Genomic DNA, 22000 nt, shown 5'->3' on the forward strand with positions numbered 1-22000 from the left:
GGCTGCCTAGTCCTCGCGAGGCTTCGTTCTCGCGGAGGCGGCGGTGGGAGGGCGGGCGGCCGGTGGGGATGCGCTCGGAAGAGGGGGCCGGAGGCCTGGGTGAGGCCCTTCCTGCGCGGGCTCCCGGCTGGAGGGAGAAACTGTCGGGCCCGGAGGCCCCGTTCCGCCGCGAGTCGCCGCGGAGGGAGTCGGCGGTGGCGCCGGCCCCGGCCTACAGTGAGAGCGGGGCGGGCAAGCCTCGCGAGGAGAAGAGGACGGCCCTGAGCAAGGTGGGGGCGGAGCCTCGGAACCTCCCGCGGGGAGATTGGTCCAGAGCACGCCGGGGGGTGGGGCCAGCCGTTCTCGCGAGAGGACGGCTTTGAGTCCGAGGGGGGCGGGGCTTGAGGAGAGTGGGGCGGTGTGCTAGTCTTAGGGGCGGGGCCTTGGCCGCGGCGTTCCCATGGTGATGCGAGCCGCCGCCTCCCTGGCCGGCTAGGGTCGCCGAGCAGCGGTGGTCCGGCTCGGTGGGCCCGCGGCCTGGGTGGACCCAGCGGGCGGGCGGGCGAGCGGGACGGGCGGGCGGCAGCATCTAAATGACGAGCGTGGTCATCCCAGGTGGTTCTCCGGCGTCTGCCCCCCGGCCTCACCAAAGAGCAGCTGGAAGAGCAACTGCGCCCCCTGCCTGCACACGATTACTTCGAGGTGGTGGCTGCGGACCTCAGGTGAGGGCTGCCGCGGGACACTGGTGATGGACTGAGGACCTGGCGGCGGCGCTCGTGATTGCCGGCTGTCCCCTTCCAGCTGTCAGTGCACGCCCGTTATGGATGGCCATGACACTGCCCCTCCATACAGGACCGTGGTGCGCCGGTGACACCGCACGTTGTGTCCTTTGTGTTTCCAGGCCTTCCTCCACATAGCTTTTAATAAATTGTATGATGATGAGAAAAACCAGAATGCATCCCTTATACACGTGAGGCTGGAGTGTTTTCGCTAGTGAAGGACCAGGAATTGAGCCCGGAGAAGTGGAATTGCCACCGTGTTCCTGTGGGCAGCACCACCCAGTCAGACAGGTTCGCTGTCTGCCGTGATTGGAGCAACACGGAGCTGGCCTAACCAGCAGATGTCAGTGCCATTGAGATTCGTGATTTTTCACGATATTTTTATATCCTTTTATGTTTTCGTTTATGCCATATAGAAATTCCTTTGGGGAGCTGGAGAGATGGCTCAGAGGTTAAGAGCACTGGCCGCTCTTCCAGAGGTCGTGAGTTCAATTCCCAGCTACCACATGGTGACTCACAACCATCTAGAATGAGATCTGGTGCCCTCTTCTGGCCAGCAGGCATAATGGGGGAAGAACACTGTATATGTAATAAATAAATAAATCTTAAAAAAAGAAAAAGAGAGAAACTGAAAGAAAAAAAAAGATTAAAAAATTCCTTTGGGATACCTGTTTTTGAAAAAAGAAAAATCGTCTTCAAATAAAAATACAAGTAATTGTTAAACGGGTATCATTTGAAAACCGCAGGTGGTTTTGGATGGCTGAAGTTTAGAAAAACAGTTAAAACAACAGGGAATGACTCAGGGTTCAATCCCAACCCCTCCTTGTAACTTGCACCGTCCTTACGAACAGACTTCTCTGACCTTGAATAGTCTCTGTGAAATGGAATTGAAGAGTTCCTGCCTATGAAAACATGTGGCTGAGAGGGAGAAGTGTTTCTTTTTCCTATACCTGAACTGGCCTACCCATTGGGAAAAACCTTAGTACAGCATCCTCATCTATGAAGGAGCCAAGATTGGTCTTCTTGTTCTTGATGTACTAGGAATGACTAAAAATGTCCAAATGTCTGTGGCCTTTGGGTAACTTCTGAAGTCTAGTATTTGTCTTTCGAGACAGGGTTTCTGTGTAGCCCTGGCTATTCTGGATCTCACTCTTGTAGACCAGGCTGGCCTTGAACTCACAGAGATCTGCCTGTGTCTGCCTCCCGAGTGCTGGGACTAATCACCACCACCTCCTGGCTGAAGTCTAGTATTTTAAGCTTAGTTATGTACAGTAGAGATGCTCCTGAGTAATCAAGACTTCAGTGAATTTTTGAGTTTTTTGTTTTGTTTTGTCTTTTTACTAAAGAATATCCAGATTGGAGCCAGGTGGTGGTGGCACACATCTTTGGTCCCAGCGCTCAGGAGGCAGAGGCAGGTGGATCTCTGAGTTCTAGGCCAGCCTGGGCTATAGAGTGAGTTCCGGGACAGCCAGGGCTACACAGAGAAACCCTGTCTCAAAAAAAAAAAAAAAAAAAAAAAGACAAAGACAAAAAGACTATCCAGATTGTTATGATTATTTGGCATAAAAAGAATTTGCTGTATTAATAAAAGATAAATAAGGGAGCCTGCAATTTTATTAACACCTTTATTGTTATCTCATATTCCAGTCTCTACCCTCATCTCTACTCAAGAGCATACATTAATTTTCGGAACCCTGATGACATTCTTCTGTTCAGAGATCGTTTTGATGGATATATCTTCATTGGCAATAAAGGTTAGGGCCTCTGTATGTATATACTTTTGTGTGTGTACACTTGTGTCTCCGTGTGTGTGTGTGTGTGTGTGTGTGTGTGTGTGTGTGTGTGTATACACTTGTTATCTCTGTGTATGTACACTCCAGTGTGTATACACCTGTGTGTATATACACTTGTTGTGTGTGTGTGTACACTCCTCTGTGTCTATGTACATTTCTGTGTCATGTTGTATTGTGGAGATCAGAAGGCAGCTTATCAGAGTCAGTTCTCTCCTTTCCGTATGGGTCCCAGGGATCTACCTTAGGTCATCGGGCTTGGTAACAAGTACTGTTACCCACTAAGCCATCTTGCCAGCCCCAGCCCCTTCTTGTCCCGTGTTCATTCTGCACAGGTGAGGTTAGCACACAACGTATTCCAAGTAAGTTCGACCTTTAACATCAGAGGAGTGCATGACTCATAAGCTTTAAAATGATAGTGCTCAGTGGGTTTAATTCTCAGGCCGAGGGTTCCATGAGTTGCTTAAAGTCCATTAACAGAGAACATTTCTTCACATGTTCATCTCCCTTCCCACATAACAATAAAATCAGTTCTTGCTGCTTGCTTTTTCACCTTTTCGTTTGAAACAGACCTTACATAGATCACACATGTCCTTGAAGTCTCCAAACCCTAAAGCCCTGTATCTTTTTTAAACAGTAATTTTCTTGAGCATATATAACAGTTCAGTAGTTGAATTGACATCTTAACATTAATTCTTTTTTAAATTTTATTTTTATGTGTATGTATGTGTCCATGCCTGAGTGTATGTACATATACCATGTGTGTGCAGGTATCCTCAGAAGCCAGAAGAGGGCATCAGACTCCCTGGAAGTGGAGTTAAAGGTGTTTGTGAGCCACCTAATGTGAGGTGCTTAGAACCAAACCCAGGTCCTGTGCAAGAACAGCAAATGCCCTAACCACTGAGCTCTCTCTAGCCCATACATCTTAAAATTAAAATAGTTGATTATAACAACAACAAAAACCCAAAACAACAACAGCAACCATGACTGAGTGGTGATACTTCCCTCATAAATTATTTGGAAGTCATGTGGCGTAGCTGGTCTCCTCCCATTTCAAGGGAGCGGTTTGAGGTTGTGAGTGAGTCCTCAAGAGTCCCATCATGTCAAAGTGTTGCTTCTTTGCCTCCTGATCTTCCCGAGGCAGTCACCTTGACGACATCACCCTTTGACTCCATGTAAGTTAGATCATTGGTTCCCAAATGAATATAGCAGTTTCCCAGTCATCTTTGGACTCTGTCTCCATAAAAGGCCTGGAGTACCCTGCCGTGGTGGAGTTTGCTCCCTTCCAGAAGATTGCCAAGAAGAAGCTGAAGAAGAGAGACACCAAGACTGGAAGCATTGAAGATGGTGAGTCCTTTTCGGAAGCTGAGTGTAAACCCACAGATGAAATGTGCTCGTCAGACATTGCCTGTAGTTGGAGAGGGGGTGTATTCATTCATTCATTCTGTTTTAACTTTTCAGATCCTGAATATAAACAGTTTCTGGAAACATACAGTTTGGAGGAAGAGAAAACCAGTGCTAGTCCTGAGACACTTCTGGGGGAGATCGAAGTGAAGACAAGAGAGCTCCTTGGTCTGTTTTGCTCATTTCTTTATTGAGATGCTTATTAATTCTCCTTTCTTCAAGATGAGGGTGAAATTTCTTTCTGTTATAGGCTTGATAGAAACAGTATTTTCTACTTTCGACAAAAGAGTGATAGGGCGGGGAACTATTTTTGAGCCTTTGTTGAGAAACGCGATGTGCTTAGGGGTCATCATTTAAAATGATAATGCTTCCAAAGACAAATGTGTGTCTTGGCTGAGTCAGAGAGGAAATTTTGTCACAGTGTTGACTGTCAGCAGCTGTGAGAGGACCTCGGGAGCCTCTGGAGACAAGACTTTTGCTCAGATATGAACCTGCTTTGCTGCTTCGGCAGAGTAGCAAGCCTTCCAAGGAAGCTAAGCAGTCAGTGAGTGCATCAGCCCAGCCAACATCCAGGGTCTGCTTGAACTCCATTCACGCTTCCTCCTAGAGTGGAGTGGTTAGAAACGTAGTCGGCCCCAGAAAATGCACATGTGGACATAGAGCACCTTTATTTTTCACCAGGCACACCCTGTTTAGTCTCAGACACACCTGAATGTTCCATTTCCGACTGGTCTCAGCATCAAAAACCTCTTCTCAAGGGGCTGGAGGGATGGCTCGGAGGTTAAGAGCATCAGTTGCTCTTCCAGAGGACCCGGGTTCAATTCCCAGCCCCCAGACGGTGCCTTATACCCATTTATAACTGCAGTACCAGGGGATCCAGTGCCTTCTTCTGGCCTCTGTGGGCACTGCACACACATGGTACACAGACATGCATGCAGACAGAACACCCATACACGTTAAAAAAAGATTTAAAAAACAAAACAAAACCCTTTTCTTGAGGCCCGGCACCCCTTATGTGTTCTGCTCACCTGTCGAGACTTGTCTAACATCTCGGCTATAATTGGTTTGTTAGTCTCCACATGAATTCCTGCTCAGTTTCCTCCCCCGATTCCATGGTTGAAATGCATTGTCATCTTTGTAGTTGCAGGAAAGAGACAGTAGAAATTGAGTATCTAGAGAATGAACAGACCACAGAGTCCGGAGCTACAGGAGCAGAGTGTAAGCTCGTGTAATCGAGACATGGGAGGGGCCCTGGTCCTGAGACTGAGACCCGGATTCCTGTCAGGGAGGGTCATTGCTCTGTCCACAGCGGGTGGGGAATGCCAGAAAGAAGCAGGGGACTGTGATGGCTCTTGCTCCCCAGGGAAGGCTGTTATGTGTTTTAGAGGTCAAATATTGGGGGGAGAGAGGATTATGCAGATTAGTGAGGGGCTAAGGGGTAGAGAGAACTAAAGACCAGAGATCTAAGATGAGCAGAGGGCTAGTTGTATCTATTTGCATATGTAATATGTACATATATAATCTATACATAGAGAAGGTGGAGAAAGATACTTTGGGGGCAAAAATCAAGATCTGATTTCAGAACTTGTTCTACTTACAAAGTTAGACAAAGCAAATGAGGTATTTTTAAAACTCACCTTCCAGCCCCCTCCTCATCTTTCTTGGTCTGGTTAAGTGTTCCTTGTTACAGGGTCTGTTGCTACAGGCCACTTTTGAGACATGTTTTTGTGGGTCAGATCTAGTTCTGTTCCCACAGAGGGCCTCTGTCCTTGTCATCTCGGTGCCTGTTATATGCCCAGTAGTGCTTACATATACTGACATAAGTGCCAGGCTGACTCTTAGCCCTCAGGAGAGCTGACTCACCCCAGACATGGACTGTGCAGGCTGCTGGAGTTGCTGCTTCTGCTTTTGAGTGTGACTCTTCACTACGTAATTGATAGGAGTTGCCAATGTTTTCTTAGCCTTTAACCTTCCGCGGAGTCTCGTGAACAAGCCTAACAAATAAGGTTTGAATAAGATTATAATAAACTCTCGTTGGCAGGAGGTCTTTGGAATGGACAGACGGACCTAGGATTAGCTCTGAGACTTGGTACTTCATAACCTCAGCAAACCTCACCACCTCCTTGAGCCTTGTAAAATTTTGTGATACAGTAAATAGGGAAGGAGGGGGGAAGTGTATCCATGTTACTAAACTTCATCTTGGGATCCATTGTTTTGTTAGTCTGATAGCCAAAGTATCTCTTGGAAATGAATTCATTCCTGCCAGATGGATTGCATCCAATGCCACAGCACCTGCTATGAAGTGTGGGCCTCTGACCATGTCCACTCTTGAGGCTGTCAAGAGTAGGTACCATTTGATCTGTCAAGTCAGGGTATCAGAAGTCCTTGGTTTGAATTAGGGGCCCACGTCTAGGGGCTTTCTCACAAAGTTCTACTAGTTCCTGGACCTCACAATTCTGGAAATGTCATGCCAACTCTCAGGTGTATCCAAGGATTCTTCACAGTCCCATTCAATCTGAGATCTTGAAGATCTGCAGAGCAGACCCAGATGATTCCCACTTTCTCACCTTACATGTGGAGGCCATGGAACTCCTCCCTTTTGGAGCTGGTCCCTCTGGTGACAGACACCTGTGGACCTGTAGTGTGCTGGGGCACCTGACATACCAATCAGATGTGAGGGATGAGGAGCAGGAGAGGTGATGTTAAGGTAGAAGCTGTGGGTATGTTCTTGAGACAAGAGGAATGGGTGCTTTTGTTGGTCAGCAGTGCTGTAAGGAATCATTTTCTAAGCTTTAGTATTTGGAGTTAATGTCACATTATTTTGATTTTACTGAGTATAAAAAGATTGAATATCTGAAATGATAAGGACCAGAAATGTTCTGTTTGGGACTTGGGAATGTTTGTATATATGTAATAAAATATTGTGGAGATGGGACGCAAGTGTAAAGATAAAATTGTGTTTTCTGTGTATTTTAAGCACATAGTCCAAAGGCAGTTTCATACATTTGTAGTGCATCTCTGACTGACATATCTCACCACATGTAGACTTTTCCACTGTGTCAGTATGGTAGTGCTCAAAACTTTGGTTGAAGGCATTTCAGATTTTGGATTTTTGAATTAGATTGGCATGTATTAAAGAGTCTGTGTTGTTGGGGCTGGAGAGATGGCTGGGTGGTTAAGAGCACTTGCTGCTTCTGCAGAGGACCTAGCAGTTCCCAGCACCCACATGGCAGCTCACTACCACTACTAACCAGTTCCAGGGAATCTGACATCCTGTTCTGACCGCCACAGGCACCAGGCATAAACATGGTACATAGACATACATGTAGACAAACACTCGTACAGACAGAATAAAACTAAGTAAACATTAAAAAAAAAACAAAACAAAACACTAAAAACTGGAAAAGCAAAAAATGACAATTTGGTTTTTTTGTTTGTCTGTTTGTTTGCTTTGGGTTTTTTTGTTTTTGTTTTTGTTTTTGTTTTTGTTTTTGTTTTTTTTTTTGGTTTTTCGAGACGGGTTTCTCTGTGTAGCTTTGCGCCTTTCCTGGAATTCACTTGGTAGCCCAGGCTGTCCTTGAACACACAGAGATCCGCCTGGCTCTGCCTCCCGAGTGCTGGGATTAAAGGCATGCGCCACCACTGCCCGGCAGAACTGACAATTTGTATGGCATCCAAATAAATATGTAAATGTTGTTTATGATTCTTCAGACGTATAAAAAGATATTAGTAACATTTGAGAAGCTTAAGATTATCACACTTTTTTTTTTTTTGCCAACTATGTGAACAATATTAATGACTACTTGAAGAAAAAGAATCTTGTGTCTTTTTCTTCATGGATGCCTGTGCCCCCGTAAATAACCACTTGCCTATAGTCCTATACACAGGCCTAGTTAAACTCACTGGGTCACCACACCACAAAATGGAAGGTAGACCATGGAAGTGGGAGGGTTAGCTGGGAAGAGGAAGGGTCTGCAGGAGTGGGAGAGGTCAAGGGCTGGTCATGGAGTGGAAATGTGACCGAAATATATTGTATACATGTATGAAAATGTCAACATGACCTATTATTGTCTATAATTGATACATGCTAATAAAAAGCTTAAAAGAATGGCATGCCTGCTATGTGCAGAATTATCAGTACCTCCAAATCACTTGAATTTGTGCTAATAGAATGAGAACGTCCCTGGGTACAGTGCGTACCCGTGTAAATTCTAGAAATAGTATTCTTCCCCTAAGTATTTTAATATTAAATTGGAAATAAGTATTTCAAATAAATCTCAATTTAGAAGTGATATGTGATGTATTACAATTTTCGTTCTTTAGCCAGAAGAACCACACCTCTTTTGGAATATATTAAAAATAGAAAACTAGAAAAGCAGGTAGGTGATGTCCTACCCGGTGACTATCTGTCCTGTGATCGCTGGTTCCATCCACAAAATCTACATACGTGTTTGTCTATACCTTCAGAGAATTCGAGAAGAAAAGCGTGAAGAGCGGAGGAGGAGGGAGCTGGAGAAGAAGCGTTTACGGGAAGAGGAGAAAAGGAAAAGGAGAGAGGAGGAGAGATGTAAAAGGAAAGAGGCGGATAAGCAGAAGAGAACCGAGAAGGAAGTGAAGATTAAGGTAGTATTGGGGAAACATTTCTTCTTTCCCACAGTGTGGTTCTCTTAGAGCGATGAGGCCATCTAAGTGTTTTAACTCTTTAAAATATCATAAAACATTTTCAATCAATCCAGCCCTTTATCAGTTCTTTACACCCATTCTACAATAGTGGCCTCAGACGTTGCCCCTAAGCTCAGGCGTCCTTACACAGCCTATGTGTGCTGAGCGGTGGAAGGCATGAGGCTCTGGCCTCCCAGTGTGGAATGTGTCACAGCACCCAAAGGGTCCCTGCCTCAGATTTTCCTGAGAACTCCCTGCAAGGCTTCTCCGTGTCCTGCCTCAGCACCTCAGAACTCATACTGATGCCCAAGACTCAGCACTTAGTTAGCACCCATCACTTGCACCCTCATGTACAGTTTTCCCCATGACTGATGCATTCATTCACATGGATTAAAGAGATTTTTCTCCTCCATATTGGTCAGAATTGAAATCAACCATTCTTAGGACTTCTTTAAACTGAGATTTCAGCCTGGCATGTTTTCACCATACTCCACAGAAGATTTAAGGTACCTTATTAGGGTTCTGAAGAACTGTACAATATAAAGAAAGCATCAACTATCATTAACTGTTACTTTTAATACATAAGGAACATGTCTATGGTTAGCAAAGTCTGTGTGTATGTACCACATAGTGCCTGGTAACTGCAGAGGCCAGAAGAGAACATTAGATGTCTTGGAGCTGGAGTTAATGATGGTTGTAAGCCACCATGTGGGTGTTAGAACCTAGTCCAGGTCCTCTTCAAAAGCAACAAGTGTTCTTAACCACTGAGCCAGTTCTCCAGCCCCATGATCTCTGTTGTTTTTAAAATTGCAGGTACCATAGTAGCAGCGAAGTCAGGGAGCCTGACCAAAGCTGTAAGAGCAGAAGACTAATGGACAGGGATAGTCTTCAAAAAGCTACTCACGAGGGTGGAGATGTAACTCAGTCAGTCGGTAGAGTGCTTGCCTAGAATAGGTTAAGCTGTGCTTTTAAATCCCAGTACCACATAAGCCAGGTGTTTTAGCATAAGCCTGTGTTGCTAGCATTGAGAGCCGGAGTCAGGGAGCTCAACAGTTCAAGGCTGGGCTGAGTTAGATAGCAGGAACTTGTCTCAAAAAACAAAAGGGCAGTGATGGAGAGAGACCCAGCAGTTAGTTAGGAGCACGAGAGCATGTGGGCTCCGTGGTGGAGCCTTTCACTGCCACCTAAACAGGAGCTAGAGGACGAAGAAGGAAGACACAGGACATGACTGAGCTTCCAAGGGCTTGTTTCAAATGACCTAGTTCCAAAATAATACCTCTAGCTGGAGACCAAGGGTTTGACAGATGAATTTTGGGGAGATTTAATACTCAGACTGTAACAGTGACTATGAGATTAACTTGTATAGTGACTTCATGTAAGGACACTTTAATGTTGGCACAAGGACAAAACCACCTAGTAAAGTGTTGCTCAGAATTGGGCCCCATTAGCTGGGTATGTGTGTACTAACATGTAAATCAAAATTGGATCCCTGTGGAGACCCACAAAGGTTTCCTAGTGAGATCTGAGCTTGCTTTACCCAGCAGGGCTGTATTATGGGATGATTGGACCACAGGCCTGGTTACCAGGTGTTTGGAAGGGTCTGCACTTGGCTGTGCGGTATGCTTTGATCTAGCAAGGGGGAGATCTTTTGCCCTGCTCCTTGGCATTGTTATAAAAAGCCCTTTTGAAGGGCTGGTGGATTTTGATCCAGGTCCTCCCAAAGTGATGCTGTGTTTCTGTCTGTCTCCTCTCTGCTATCTTTCTAAAAGTTTCTTATTTCTCTGTTCTTCCCATAGGAGCCCTTTAAAAGGTGGGGGCTGGCCTCCCACAGATCAGTAGTACACGTTTTGTTTTATAGTGTTCTTTTGTTAAGTTGGATGCTATTATTTTAATAGTCCTACATCATTTTTCATAATTGTAAAGATTTTATTGATAATGTCATATGTATTAAACCCAAAACAGCTGGGTGGCAGTTGTTCTTGATATTTGAGCCAGCAACAATTCCTTTGCTCTTTAAACAATTGAGCTCAATATTGGTATATATTTTTAATTATTTAACAGTTTCTTTTATGATATAGCATTGAGTAATATTTTATTAATGTTACAATTTCTCAGCTTCTTAAAAAGCTGGAAACAGGAGAAGAAGCAACCACAGAGAAACCCAAAGAAAGAGGTGACTCAGTTGGTCCTGGAGATGAGAAGCAGGAAGCCCGGCCAGTGGAAGGCCTGCCGGAGACGCCTGGGGAGAGGTGAGCATGCTCTGGTTCCCGTGACTACCTCCTGCCCGCAGTGTGGAGTCACAGCATCAGTACAAGTTGTGTGCTCTTCACATTGCCCCAGGAATATGCTAGCGTGTTTGTTTCTGTGGACATGCCAGGAGCTAGTAAACATCGAGTCGGCTCTTCAGAGGAGGAGCGAGCGGTTCCTGGGGCTTCCTTCACCTCACTTCTTGAGCGGCTTCCTTGGCCTCCATAAGACTTCCTTCCTGGACGTGTGTCTCTAGGGTCTGCCTTTGAGTCTTTCTTGCTGTGTGCTTTGTACCTAGGCATTGCTTCCCTCTGTGTTTGGAGGTTTCCCACACATTTTGATTCCAGCTCCCCTACAGTTAGTCTGTGATTAAATCTCAGCTACCTACAAGTACAAATTTCAGAGTCCCATCTTTTCGGGCTGGCCAGTTTGGGGTTTTTTTGTTTGTTTTTTTTGTGGGGGAGCAGTAGGCCTTCAATAGTGTAATCCCCTCCTTAGGTCTGTCTTTTGTTGGTCTTGTCTTTATCTTTACCTGCTCATGACACAGTTTCGTGGGAAAAGCTCAGCCGTGAAGCTGGCAGGCGTGTCCCCTTGCCCTGACTGTCACACCTGCCACACACACCCAGGCTTGCCCGACCTAGGGTTTCTGCCACAGTTGGAGTATCAACTTTGTAATCTCTACACTTTGATTCGGGTTGGCGTATTCTATGTCATTGTTTATGATACAGCAGTACCTGTTTCTGTTGTCATAAGTCCTCAGTTGTTCCCATGCCTCCCATGTGGATAAGCCTCAGAGGGGACATGGTGGTGGCTTGTACCCATGATCCAAGGAGGCAAAGACTTCAAGAACCCCAAAACCAAGTAGCCATGTGTTTACTCACTATTCACTTAGCCTTTAGATGTGCCTAAGTTAGTCACCTGACCTTATTAAACCTAAGTTCAGTTGCCTCTGCTTAGAGCAGACTAAAACTACTGGGGCTGTGTCATATACACGTCTGGGAACCTAGACTCACTCGTTTAGTTAAGCTGTAAAGTGGGGATGGTATTTACTTTGGGAGAGTTAGGACAGTGTGTCTACGTACCTCAGCATTATGTCATTGCGTACCTGTCATTCAGATATAGTGGCAGATATTATTTGTCCATCTTTTCCATGTCCTTTGTTAGATGCTTATTGTGAGCCCACTGCTGCTAAACTCAGCCTGTAGTGATGGGCTCAGCTCCTGCACACCCCTGTAGTGATGGGCTCAGCTCCTGCACACCCCTGTAGTGATAGGCTCAGGTCCTGCACACCCCTGTAGTGATGGGCTCAGGTCCTGCACACCCCTGTAGTGATGGGCTCAGCTCCTGCACACCCCTATAGTGATGGGTTCAGGTCCTGCACACCCCTGTAGTGATTGGCTCGGCTCCTGCACATCCCTGTAGTGATGGGCTCAGGTCCTGCACACCCCTATAGGGATGGGCTCAGCTCCTGCACACCCCTGTAGGGATGGACGCAGCTCCTGCACACCCCATTCAGAGTCTAGAAGGGAGACAGATAATCAGCCCTCTACCCACAGTTAGTTACTGACGTTTGTATTGACTCACAGGTTACAGGATGGCAGTGACAAAGAGCAAAGGGACAAAAGATCTCGAGAGAGAGAACCTGAAACTCCAAGATGTCACCCAGATGGTTGCAGAAAGCACAACAGTCACTCTGAGTTTGCCAGGTCTTCCAGGAGGAATGAAGACGAACCCAAGTGGGGGAAAGCCGTCACCCAGGATAGAGGGAAGAAAGGGAGCCAGGATGGGGGTGTCCCTGTGGACAAGGCAGAGAGAACGAGCAAGGGACAGGAGTGTGACAGCCTGGGCCTGAAAAAGGAGCGCCCGGGGAGCAAGGTTCTGTAGTCCCCTGGGCCCGTCCTCCTTGTCGATACGTGCCAGGAGTACGCAGTGTGCCTCTGGAGTCTCATAATGACTTTCCCCAAATAAAGGAGACAAGAAAAATCTGCCTAGGTGTGTAGAGGTCCAGGGCTGCACTCGTCTGTCAGCTCGCATGCCCACGTGGGCTGACTTTGAAAGTCCATTTCGTCTAGAGTATTCTTGCTCTCCTGGGGTACACCGAACTTAAATTCAGAATAAAACATACTATCATCTTTTTAAAGAATCAAGTTTCTATTTACCAGGAAAAATTGTTTGGTATAAATCATTTACTTGAGATTTAATAGTGTAAAATGTAGCCTTAAGATAATAAGGGAAACAGCATCTTGTGGAGCTTTCTTGGATGTCGTTGACTAATAAATAGTCTCAGAGCTGGTGAGGCGGTTCTGCCCGAGTGTGAAGACAGCTGTGAGGTTCCTTGAGTCCAGTGAAGAGATTTTTTTTTTTTTCAGAAGTGTGACAGTCACTTCTCTTTGGTCACGTGCTCCCAGAGACCCACTGAGGGTGTTCCTGCCCCTGAGTCCATATTTAGGTTGCTTGTCACTGGAAAGCCAATGTTTGGGAGCCAAGAGCTGAGGGGAAAGAGTCAGATTAACAGAGGACTGCCACGCTGGAAGACCAGGGGCAACACCCCCAAAGCCCGTCTTAGGGAACTCGGGGACAGGGGTCTTTTATGGCAAGGGGAGGGAAGGATGGTGAGGTGGTGGACAGAAGGCTGCTAAGTGAGGTCTTTGCCAAGCAACGTGTGTCTTGATGTTTTGTCTTGTGGCCAGAACATCTGAAACTCAGTGTCCTGGAGCTAGTACCTACAGTCTCCTCAGACAGGCGCAGACTTACTTCACTGTAAGTTAAACTCTACACCAGTTTACATGCTTTGTGTAAGCTGACACACAGAATTGAAGACTAACAGTGAGTCTTCCTTACATGTTCTGAAGTTCTCCGGAGGTAGCCAGTGTCCTGGTTCTCGAGATAGTTCTAAAGGAAGAGTATCTAGCAGGTAACATCTTCATCTTTGGCTGTAGCTTCCTTTTAGGATGCTAGCAAAGGGAAGGCTTTCCAAGGGTAACTTCCTGGAACAAGTATTGAGTGGCACTTCGCTTCCAGGGCCAGCCACATGCACATGCTCACTGGGACTGGTAGCTAAATTGCCTCTGACTTGAGCATTTTAACAATGTGAACAAATGGGTACATACAAGTGTGACCTTGGAGGCTGGCTGTCTTCACTTACTGATGGTCTTTGGATCCATTGAAGGTGCTGTGCCCTGCTGATGGCCTTTTAAAAGAACGTATATATTAATTTATTGTCTGTGTCCTATGGTGACATCCATTTTTAATGCTTTCGGGACCAGCCAAAAGAAATGACTCTTTAGTGCGCAGAGATTCCTGGGGTCATTGTAACCTAGGGAACCCTGAGCATAACCATGGTCTATTGGAGAGAGACATTCACCTGACCTTTCAACTGCTTCTGTTTGAGCAGTGGGGTATTGGAGGCACTTGGGAACTGTAGATGGGGCTCCCCAGCTGTGTGCTCTTTGATCCCGATGTGCTATTGGGGTTGCTTTGGACACAGTTCTTCATTCCTATGAGGCCTGGCAGTGTGAGGTTTAGAAGGATCAGACTGCAATCTCCATGTGTATATGTGTCTGAGAGTGAGGCTACCATGTCGGCTCCAAGAGCCCCCATCCACCTCAGGGATTCAGACCAGTGTCTACTTCCACCTCAGGCCTTTTCCATTCTTACAGGCCAAAGAGTCTTAAGCTGAACTCTTGGCAGGATGTGCCAATAAAGTTATCCTCATGAAGAGGACATTGGACAAGGACCCTACCCATACATGACAACAAAATCATCTTCGTGAAGAGGACACTGGGAAGGGTCCCTGCCTGAAGATATCAGCTACCAGGGAACAGGGTCCCTCTGTCACTCTTCAATGCTAGCCGACCTCAGGGACTGCTGTATTGACTCGGGTGTCTTTGTGACCTGAAGCAGTTGCTTATCAGGTCTGTCCAGGAGAATTATAGATGTGTATGGGGAAACATTCCAAGTTTTCATTTGAATTCATAAACCTATGAGGAGATGGTCTCCTGTTTAGATTTTTAGTAATTCCTTAACAAAGTATTTTTCTAAAGTTTCTGTTATTTCTTGTTTTCAGTCCTGGCCTTTTGACTCCTGATGGTATCAATAATTTTATTCTAAACATAAACATCACAAAGGAGATGGTTAAAAAAAAAAAGATTCTGATAATCATATTTTCATCATCTAAAAAAAAAAAAGAGAGAGAGACGGTTTGCGATCAGTGTCAATTGCTTCTTAGCCTGGCAGTAAGTGGCATCTGGCAGTGGATCACAGGGGTTTTCACATCTGTTGTGAAATTTCACATTTATTGTCTTTGAACATATTATGCTAACATGTTGCATAGAAAGAGGCAAGATGGGAGGGCATAGCTTTCTCCACACCACGCTGATGAAAAGGCTTTAGTGTCTTCATCTCTTATCACTGAATTCTTGTGTTAGTGTGTTAGCATGTTTGCCTTCCAGGAGAGGGTGGGATTCCTACAGAAGCACTTGGCTTTCTGTTTCTTATCTTTGGAGCTAAAGCCATGTTAGAGCTAAAGGTTGAGAATCGATCAACCATTTGATCTGTGTTAATAGATTATTAAGACTACAAAAGGGCAGGTGGTGGTGGTGGCGCATGCCTTTAGTCCCAGCACTGATAATAAACTTGCCTTTTGTATGTTTGTTTTGTGTTGTTTTCAAGACAAGGCTTCTCTGTGTAGCCCTGGCTGTCCTGGAACTCACTCTGTAGACCAGGCTGGCCTCGAACTCACAGAGATCTGCCTGCCTACGCCTCCTGAGTGCTGGAATTAAAGGTGTGTGCCACCACCACAAGGTGAAAATAATCTCATGGTCGGGGGTCACCACAACGTGAGGACCTGTATTAAAAGGTCACAACATTAGGAAGGTTGGGAACCACTGCTCTAATGGTAGTGACTGTTACATATAAATTCAATTTCAATCCTTTTTGTCTTGTCAATTTAGTTAAATTCTGAAAAATGCTATCTACTGTCTCTTGGTGAGTTTTTGCTAGACTGTATATTTTGGTATAAATCTAGCCACTACTTGCAAGTTGTCACCCTTATTTTAGTATCAGAACATTTGTAAGGTTCTGAATTTCTCCCAGAATACTTCACTGTTACACACCTAAGAACAAAGACAGCCATGTAAGTAATGTTACATCATAAAAGGACAAGTCTGAGATGATTTAAACTCAGTTGTCCACTTGTTAAAGGGACAGCATCATCAATGATAATGGCAATGTCATTTTTCAGTAGTCGTGTGGGACAGTCAGCATGAGTGAGGAGCGGTCTGCCATGAATTACTCTCTGGAAGAGTCACAATGGCCAAGGCCCTACATGATAAGGTCCAGGTTTTACAGGACTACCACCATGGACAACAGTCTTGATAGAGGATCCTTGTGTCACTTTGGGCGTCTGGGGACTGGAGGCATTTCCAGCTAACTGCTGGCAGTTTAGGGCTCCTAGGCAGATGACAGAAGCCATGCTATTTTTAAGTCAGGCCTTTCTTGAATTGTCTTCACCCTAGGTTCATAAGTGGAGGTCCTTATCCAATATGGCTGCACTGGAGTAAGGAAGTAATTCAGGTCACATACACTTAGGACAGTGAGCCCTGGTTTGACTGATTCATGACAGCGTAAGTAGAGATCAGAACAGGCCCTCTGCTGGTGAGAACACAGTGAGGAAGCCGCCTCTGGCCACCGGGAGAGATTTCAGCGGAAGTCACATTGGCGGAGCAGGAGTCCTGTGCAAGTAGGGGGTCTTGGAGTCATCCCCCACCTCTAGCCTCCTGGATTAGTCATATGTTGCTGTGACATCGTAAGGGGTTATTCTGGTTCACCATTCCAGGATACAGACTGTCATAGAGGGGAAGGCATGGGGGCAGGATCATGAGGCAGCTGATCACCTTGTGTCCACAGTCAGGAAGCACAGAGAGATGAGGGCTAATGCTCAGCTAGCATCCTTTGGATACAGTCCGAGACTCAAGTCCTGGGAGTGGTGTTGACCCGTCCCACCTGTTATCTAACCAAGATAATCCCTCACGGGCGTCACCAGGGACTCCTCTCGAGTGATTGTTCCGTCAAGTAGATAGTTAATATTAGCCACTGCACCTCCTCTCAACATGGGGACCTGCAGCTTCACTTGAGCCAGCATTAGGAGACCCCAGAGCCTTTCCATTCACCCACAGTCTCCTCTGTCCCTTGTTCATGGAGTATCCTTCCATAACAGCTTGTTTATTTTCTGTGGGGCACTGTTTATCAGTTTAGCCTGTCCATGAAATTAGTAAACTCCAGGAAGTTGGGGATGAGTTTTTCCGTGGCTGAGTGTGCCCTATATCTAGCACCCCAAAAATGGTATTAGCTGCTGGGAGGTGCAGGCATGAGCAGAAAGGCAGTGTCTTCCAGGCACACATCAGAAAACCTGCACAAATATTTGTCTTACAAATACTATTGGTTTCGTCTAGAATTTCTCATCAGCTGGATGTTTTTAGTTAAACCACTTAAATCTCAGTGAATTTTTTTGTGAGTGGGGATAGTAGGTAGAGACAGGGTCTCATGTATTCCTGGCTAGCTTCAAGCTGGCTGTATGGCCAAAGAGGTCATTGAACTGATCTGCCTTCTTTTCCAAGTGCTGGATTTACAGATGTGTGCACCACCATGAGTGACTTTTTTAATTTTTATTTTATAAATAAATGTGTAGCCTATATGTCTGTGTACCATGTGCACATCTGTTGCTTACAGAGGACAGAAGATCTAAATGGATCCACAGCCTGATCACACTGACTCTACACAAGTGTCTGAAATAACCAGTCCAGTCAGGAATTTGAGACCTTATTCTTTACCCACAGTTCTCTACTAGTCAGCAGATAGCCCAGAGAAAGACACGGGAAAGTCTACAGTTAAAACTTTGTACAGTTTCTTTTCTCTCCCTTCCTCTCCTTCCAGCTTACACTGGGTTCAGAATGGTAGATTTTTTGTGTCTGTAATTGCTTTTGTTTCAAACAAACCCTCTTTCAGTTTATGCTTTACACATTACATGGGGATATTTTATTTTTTAGACAAGCTCCCGTTGTACATTCCTGGCTGGCCTTGAACTCACCCCCTGATATTAAAAGCATAGGTCACCATGCCCAGCCCAGCCCCTTTTTTAACCTTTAGTGCAAACTACGACATGGTGTTCCTGTCTGCTTATGACAGTAGTTCTTCTCAGGACAGCCAGTTCCTTTGGTCGTCGGTAACAGCAACAAAAATACTGACATCGTATGAAGTTATAATCTGTTGGCCTATTTGTTTGTTTTGGCTTTGGGGACAGGGTCTTCCGTGTAGTCCTGGCTATCTTGGAACTCACTATGTAGACCAGACCAGGCTGGCCTTGAATTCCCAGAGAGCTGCCTGCCTCTACATTCTTAGGGCTGGTATTAAAGGCATGCACCAACATGCCTGGCTTTTTGATGCTGGCTATTGAACCTACAGTCATTGTACATATTAAAAATGATATGTGGCCACTGAGCTGCAATCTCTGCCTGGAAGTGAAGGGTTGCTTGTTTGGGTTTTTTGTTTGTTTGTTTGTTTGTTTTTTAATGCCATTCCCTTCCTCCTTAAATATTTATTCTGTATGATAATTGAGCAAGGAAAAGAAATACTTTAAGGCGTTTACCTTTTGGAATTTCTTGCAGGTTTTGACAGCTGCTGAACATCATCAGAATTAAGAAGAGAGACTATCCATGTGATGATGTGGCCAACCAGGCATTTGAACCAACTAATCGTTTTCCCTGCCACAGGTTCAAAGAATAATCCAAAACTCTTTCTAATCAAATGCTTTGTGTATTTTCCCTAAAGATCAGAGACAAACAGACACTAGATTGTGACAAGCCAACACTTTCCCCACCTGCTTCTTAAAAAATGGTAACAACAACCCAAACTCTGGATTTAAAGCTGTACCCCTGTGTGCATTCACAGGGCTATTCTTATCCTTAAGATAAAGCTGCATTCTCTTGGAGACAACTCTGGTCCCCGAAACATCCTTCACTGTGTAAATAGGTGATGGTGTCTTTAGGTCATGAAGTTCTACTGTCCCCAATAGTGGGTCTTTGAAAACACTGCTGTTCCCTTCACATGTGATCTCACTGGGTGCCTCTTAGGCACTGAGCACATGGTCTCTTACGTCACAGGGCCACACGTATAAATAAAAAGGACAGGAGGGCTGAAGAGGTGACTCTGGGTAATCAGTGGGTGTTCTGATTCCTAGCATCCATGTAAAAACGCTAGCTAGGCATGTGGCCTGAGCTATATGACCAGTGGCAGAGGTGGGGTGGGGTGAGGGGATTGGAGATAAGGACTCTACAGAGCAAGCTGACCAGTAAGATTTGCTCTGGGTTCAATTGAAAGACCTCACCTCAGTCTATTAGTAATTAAGGAAGATACCCAACATCAACCTTGGGCCTACACACATGTGCGAGCGTGCACCCATGCACATGCCTATGCCTTAACCCAAAAGCCACATTGCAGGTAGGAATACTCTAATGACTATCCAGTATTCCTCACCGTGTTGTAAGGGATGGGGAGATAGCTCGGCTGGTAGAGTTCTTTCCACGCAAGCACAAGGACTTGAGTTCAACCCCTGTAGCACGAATCCTAATTGGTCTTATTAATAAAAACCCAGAGTCAGATATCAGGGTGGAAGCTGAACGATCAGAGAAGCAGAGCAGCCAGCCACTAGTTCTTACTTCTATGAAATCCTCAGCCTGAAAGGGATCTGAGCTCCTGTCTCCTCCTACCTTATATTCCTCTCTCTCTCTCTACTCAGCCACACCACTTCCTGTCTCCACCTCCCAAGTGCGGGGATTAAAGCCATAAGATCCCAAGTACTGGGATTAAAGGTGTGTGTCATCACTGCCTGGCTTTGTTTCTCTTTTAGACCGGCTCAACCTTGTGTAGCCCAGGGTGGCCTTGAACTCACAGAGATCTGTTTGCATCTGCCTCCCAAGTGCTGGAATTAAAGGTGTGTGCCACCACTGCCTGGCCTCTATGGCTAACTAGTAGCTTAGCTCCAAACTCTGATCTTCAAGGTAAGCTTTATTTGTTAGATCATAAATAAAATATCACCACAAACCCCTAGGACCCATGTTTTTTTTAAAAAAAATAGCTGGCATGGTTGTACACACTTGAATCTCAATACTGGGGAGGGAGGGTCAGGAAGAACCCTGGGGCTTGAGCTAGCCTTGCCTACTGGCAAGTACCGGATCCTGGTGAGAGGTCCTGTCTCAAAAAACAAGGTAGATGGTGCCTGTAAAATGGTACCCATGGTTAATGTCTATCACATGCATATACACAAAAGCATGCCATACACTTTTCTATAAAGTGCTCCCTCTTACCTTTCATCAGATCCTTAGAGGAATAATCCAAAAAATTATAATGATTCCACATTAGATTATCCATCAATAATTCTCTCACAAAATCAATGGGACTGTGTTGTAGGAAAAAACAAACAAACAAAAAACGTATTAGCTAAAATAGGCACCAGGGACCTGTGAGACGGCCTATCAGGTAAAGGCCCTTGCCACGCAAGCCTGGCAGCCTCCTGCTGGAAGGAGAGAAGACTCCTGAAAGTTGTCCTCAGTCCTCCACATGTGAAAGTGATGGCCTTCAGGACACCTAGCTCTGTCTTTCTACTATCACTCACTTCTGTAGTGATGGGACTGGATAGGGAGTCCAGATCAATTAGGGTGTTGAGTACAAACTACTTGGTGCTCATTTGGCCTGGTGGCCATCTCTGCCCCCAGGGTGCAGGGTGAAGTACCTCTGTCAGTCTAGGGGGCATTCCTAAGTGTGATCAAGGAAGGGTGACATCTCTTGAATGGAGATGTCAGAATGGGTAGAGCCTGGGTCCCCAGTAGGGCATAAGGTTTTTTTGTTATTGGTTGGTTTTATCTGTATGAGTATTTACCTGCATGCATGTCTCTGCATGCCTGATGCCCAAGGAGGCCAGAAGAGATGTCAGATCCTCTGGAACTGGATTTTCAGGTGCTAGGGGGGAATGGGCCCTGGTCAACAGAAAGCTGAATCAATGTTGGCAAAGAACACAGGATGTCTTAGACACAGCTAGCTGCCTTAAGACCACAGGCTGGAGGGGGGAAGTTGAATTCCCAGAAACTGAAACTTTTAACTCCTTTGAGGTCCTGGCTCCAGCCCCAGACCGGACCTTACCAAATTTGCCGCTGGACAAGGACTCAGAATAGGTTCTGTTGGTCCTTTCATCAGGGCCTCTGAGACAGCCTTGGAGTGGTCTGGCTCCCAACAGTCTAGGTGCTGGGAATCAAACCCAGGTTCTCTGGAAGAGCAGCCAGTGTTCTTAACTACTGAGCCATTTCTAGAACCCTTCATTGTTTTAATGTACCGCAGAACCTCGGCTCAAGCAAAACCACTGTCCACTGCAGTGTAATCCTCACAGTGGGCTTCTCCAGCAGCAGCTTAGGTGCCTTCTGGGAGCTTGTTATCCTCCGACCTGCCTCAGGACTCAGATGTTGTCCGTGGGGCTTAAGGAAATTTCCTACTTGCTGAAGCACTTTTTTTTTTTTTTTAAGCATTTAATTAAAGGCTTGGTTACAGTTTTAGAGGATGAGTCTATGATCATCATGGCAGAAAGCAGACAGGCATGGTGCTGGAGCAGTAGCTGAGAGCTTTGTACCCCAATCTGAAGACAGCAGGCAGAGAGAGACTGGACCTGGCATGGGTCAAAGCTCACCCCCAGTGAACACCTACTCCAACAAGGCCACACCTCCTAATCCTTCTCAAACAGTTCCACTCTCCAGTGACTAAGCATTCAAACATATGAGCCAATGGGGGCCATTCTCTCCCATCACTCATTCAAACCATCACAGGCCATAACAGGGGCACTCAGGGAAACATTCTATTTACCAATTTATCCTAAGAAAGCCAGATGAAGGGGTAAGAGGTACATGGCATGAAGTATGGAAGCATACATTCTTCAGGCCCTCCATTAACATGTGTCTGGTGCCTATTGTCAAGGTCAATACTAGATTCCCCTGACCTGAAGCCACACCCTAGCTCACATGCTCCCTTCCTCCCATTTAATCCTATGTGCAACTAACTAGAGTATAAAAGGTGTATTTTTTTTTTAATAAATGCTTT

General features: G+C 45.7%; 1 protein-coding gene across 3 annotated transcripts; it reads left to right on the top strand.

Moving 5' to 3' along the window:
• Upf3a (UPF3A regulator of nonsense mediated mRNA decay) lies at positions 1-19057 on the top strand. 3 transcript variants are annotated; one of them, XM_036166554.1, is made up of 9 exons: positions 1-269; positions 595-701; positions 2406-2512; positions 3797-3895; positions 4010-4120; positions 8276-8331; positions 8420-8575; positions 10730-10863; positions 12448-12996. In XM_036166554.1, the coding sequence occupies exons 1-9, from the start codon at positions 69-71 to the stop codon at positions 12743-12745; spliced, it is 1269 nt and encodes a 422-aa protein (XP_036022447.1). In that variant the 5' UTR covers positions 1-68; the 3' UTR covers positions 12746-12996. The 3 variants fall into 3 exon arrangements, with proteins under 3 accessions (XP_036022447.1, XP_036022449.1, XP_036022448.1); XM_036166555.1 differs by lacking the exon at positions 12448-12996 and adding an exon at positions 18526-19057 and having other exon boundaries at positions 31-269; XM_036166556.1 differs by lacking the exons at positions 8276-8331; positions 10730-10863; positions 12448-12996 and having other exon boundaries at positions 30-269; positions 8420-8496.
• Positions 19058-22000: the final 2943 nt, after the last annotated feature.

This window comes from Onychomys torridus, chromosome 17 (assembly GCF_903995425.1).
Source record: "Onychomys torridus chromosome 17, mOncTor1.1, whole genome shotgun sequence".
Lineage (NCBI taxonomy): Eukaryota > Metazoa > Chordata > Mammalia > Rodentia > Cricetidae > Onychomys > Onychomys torridus.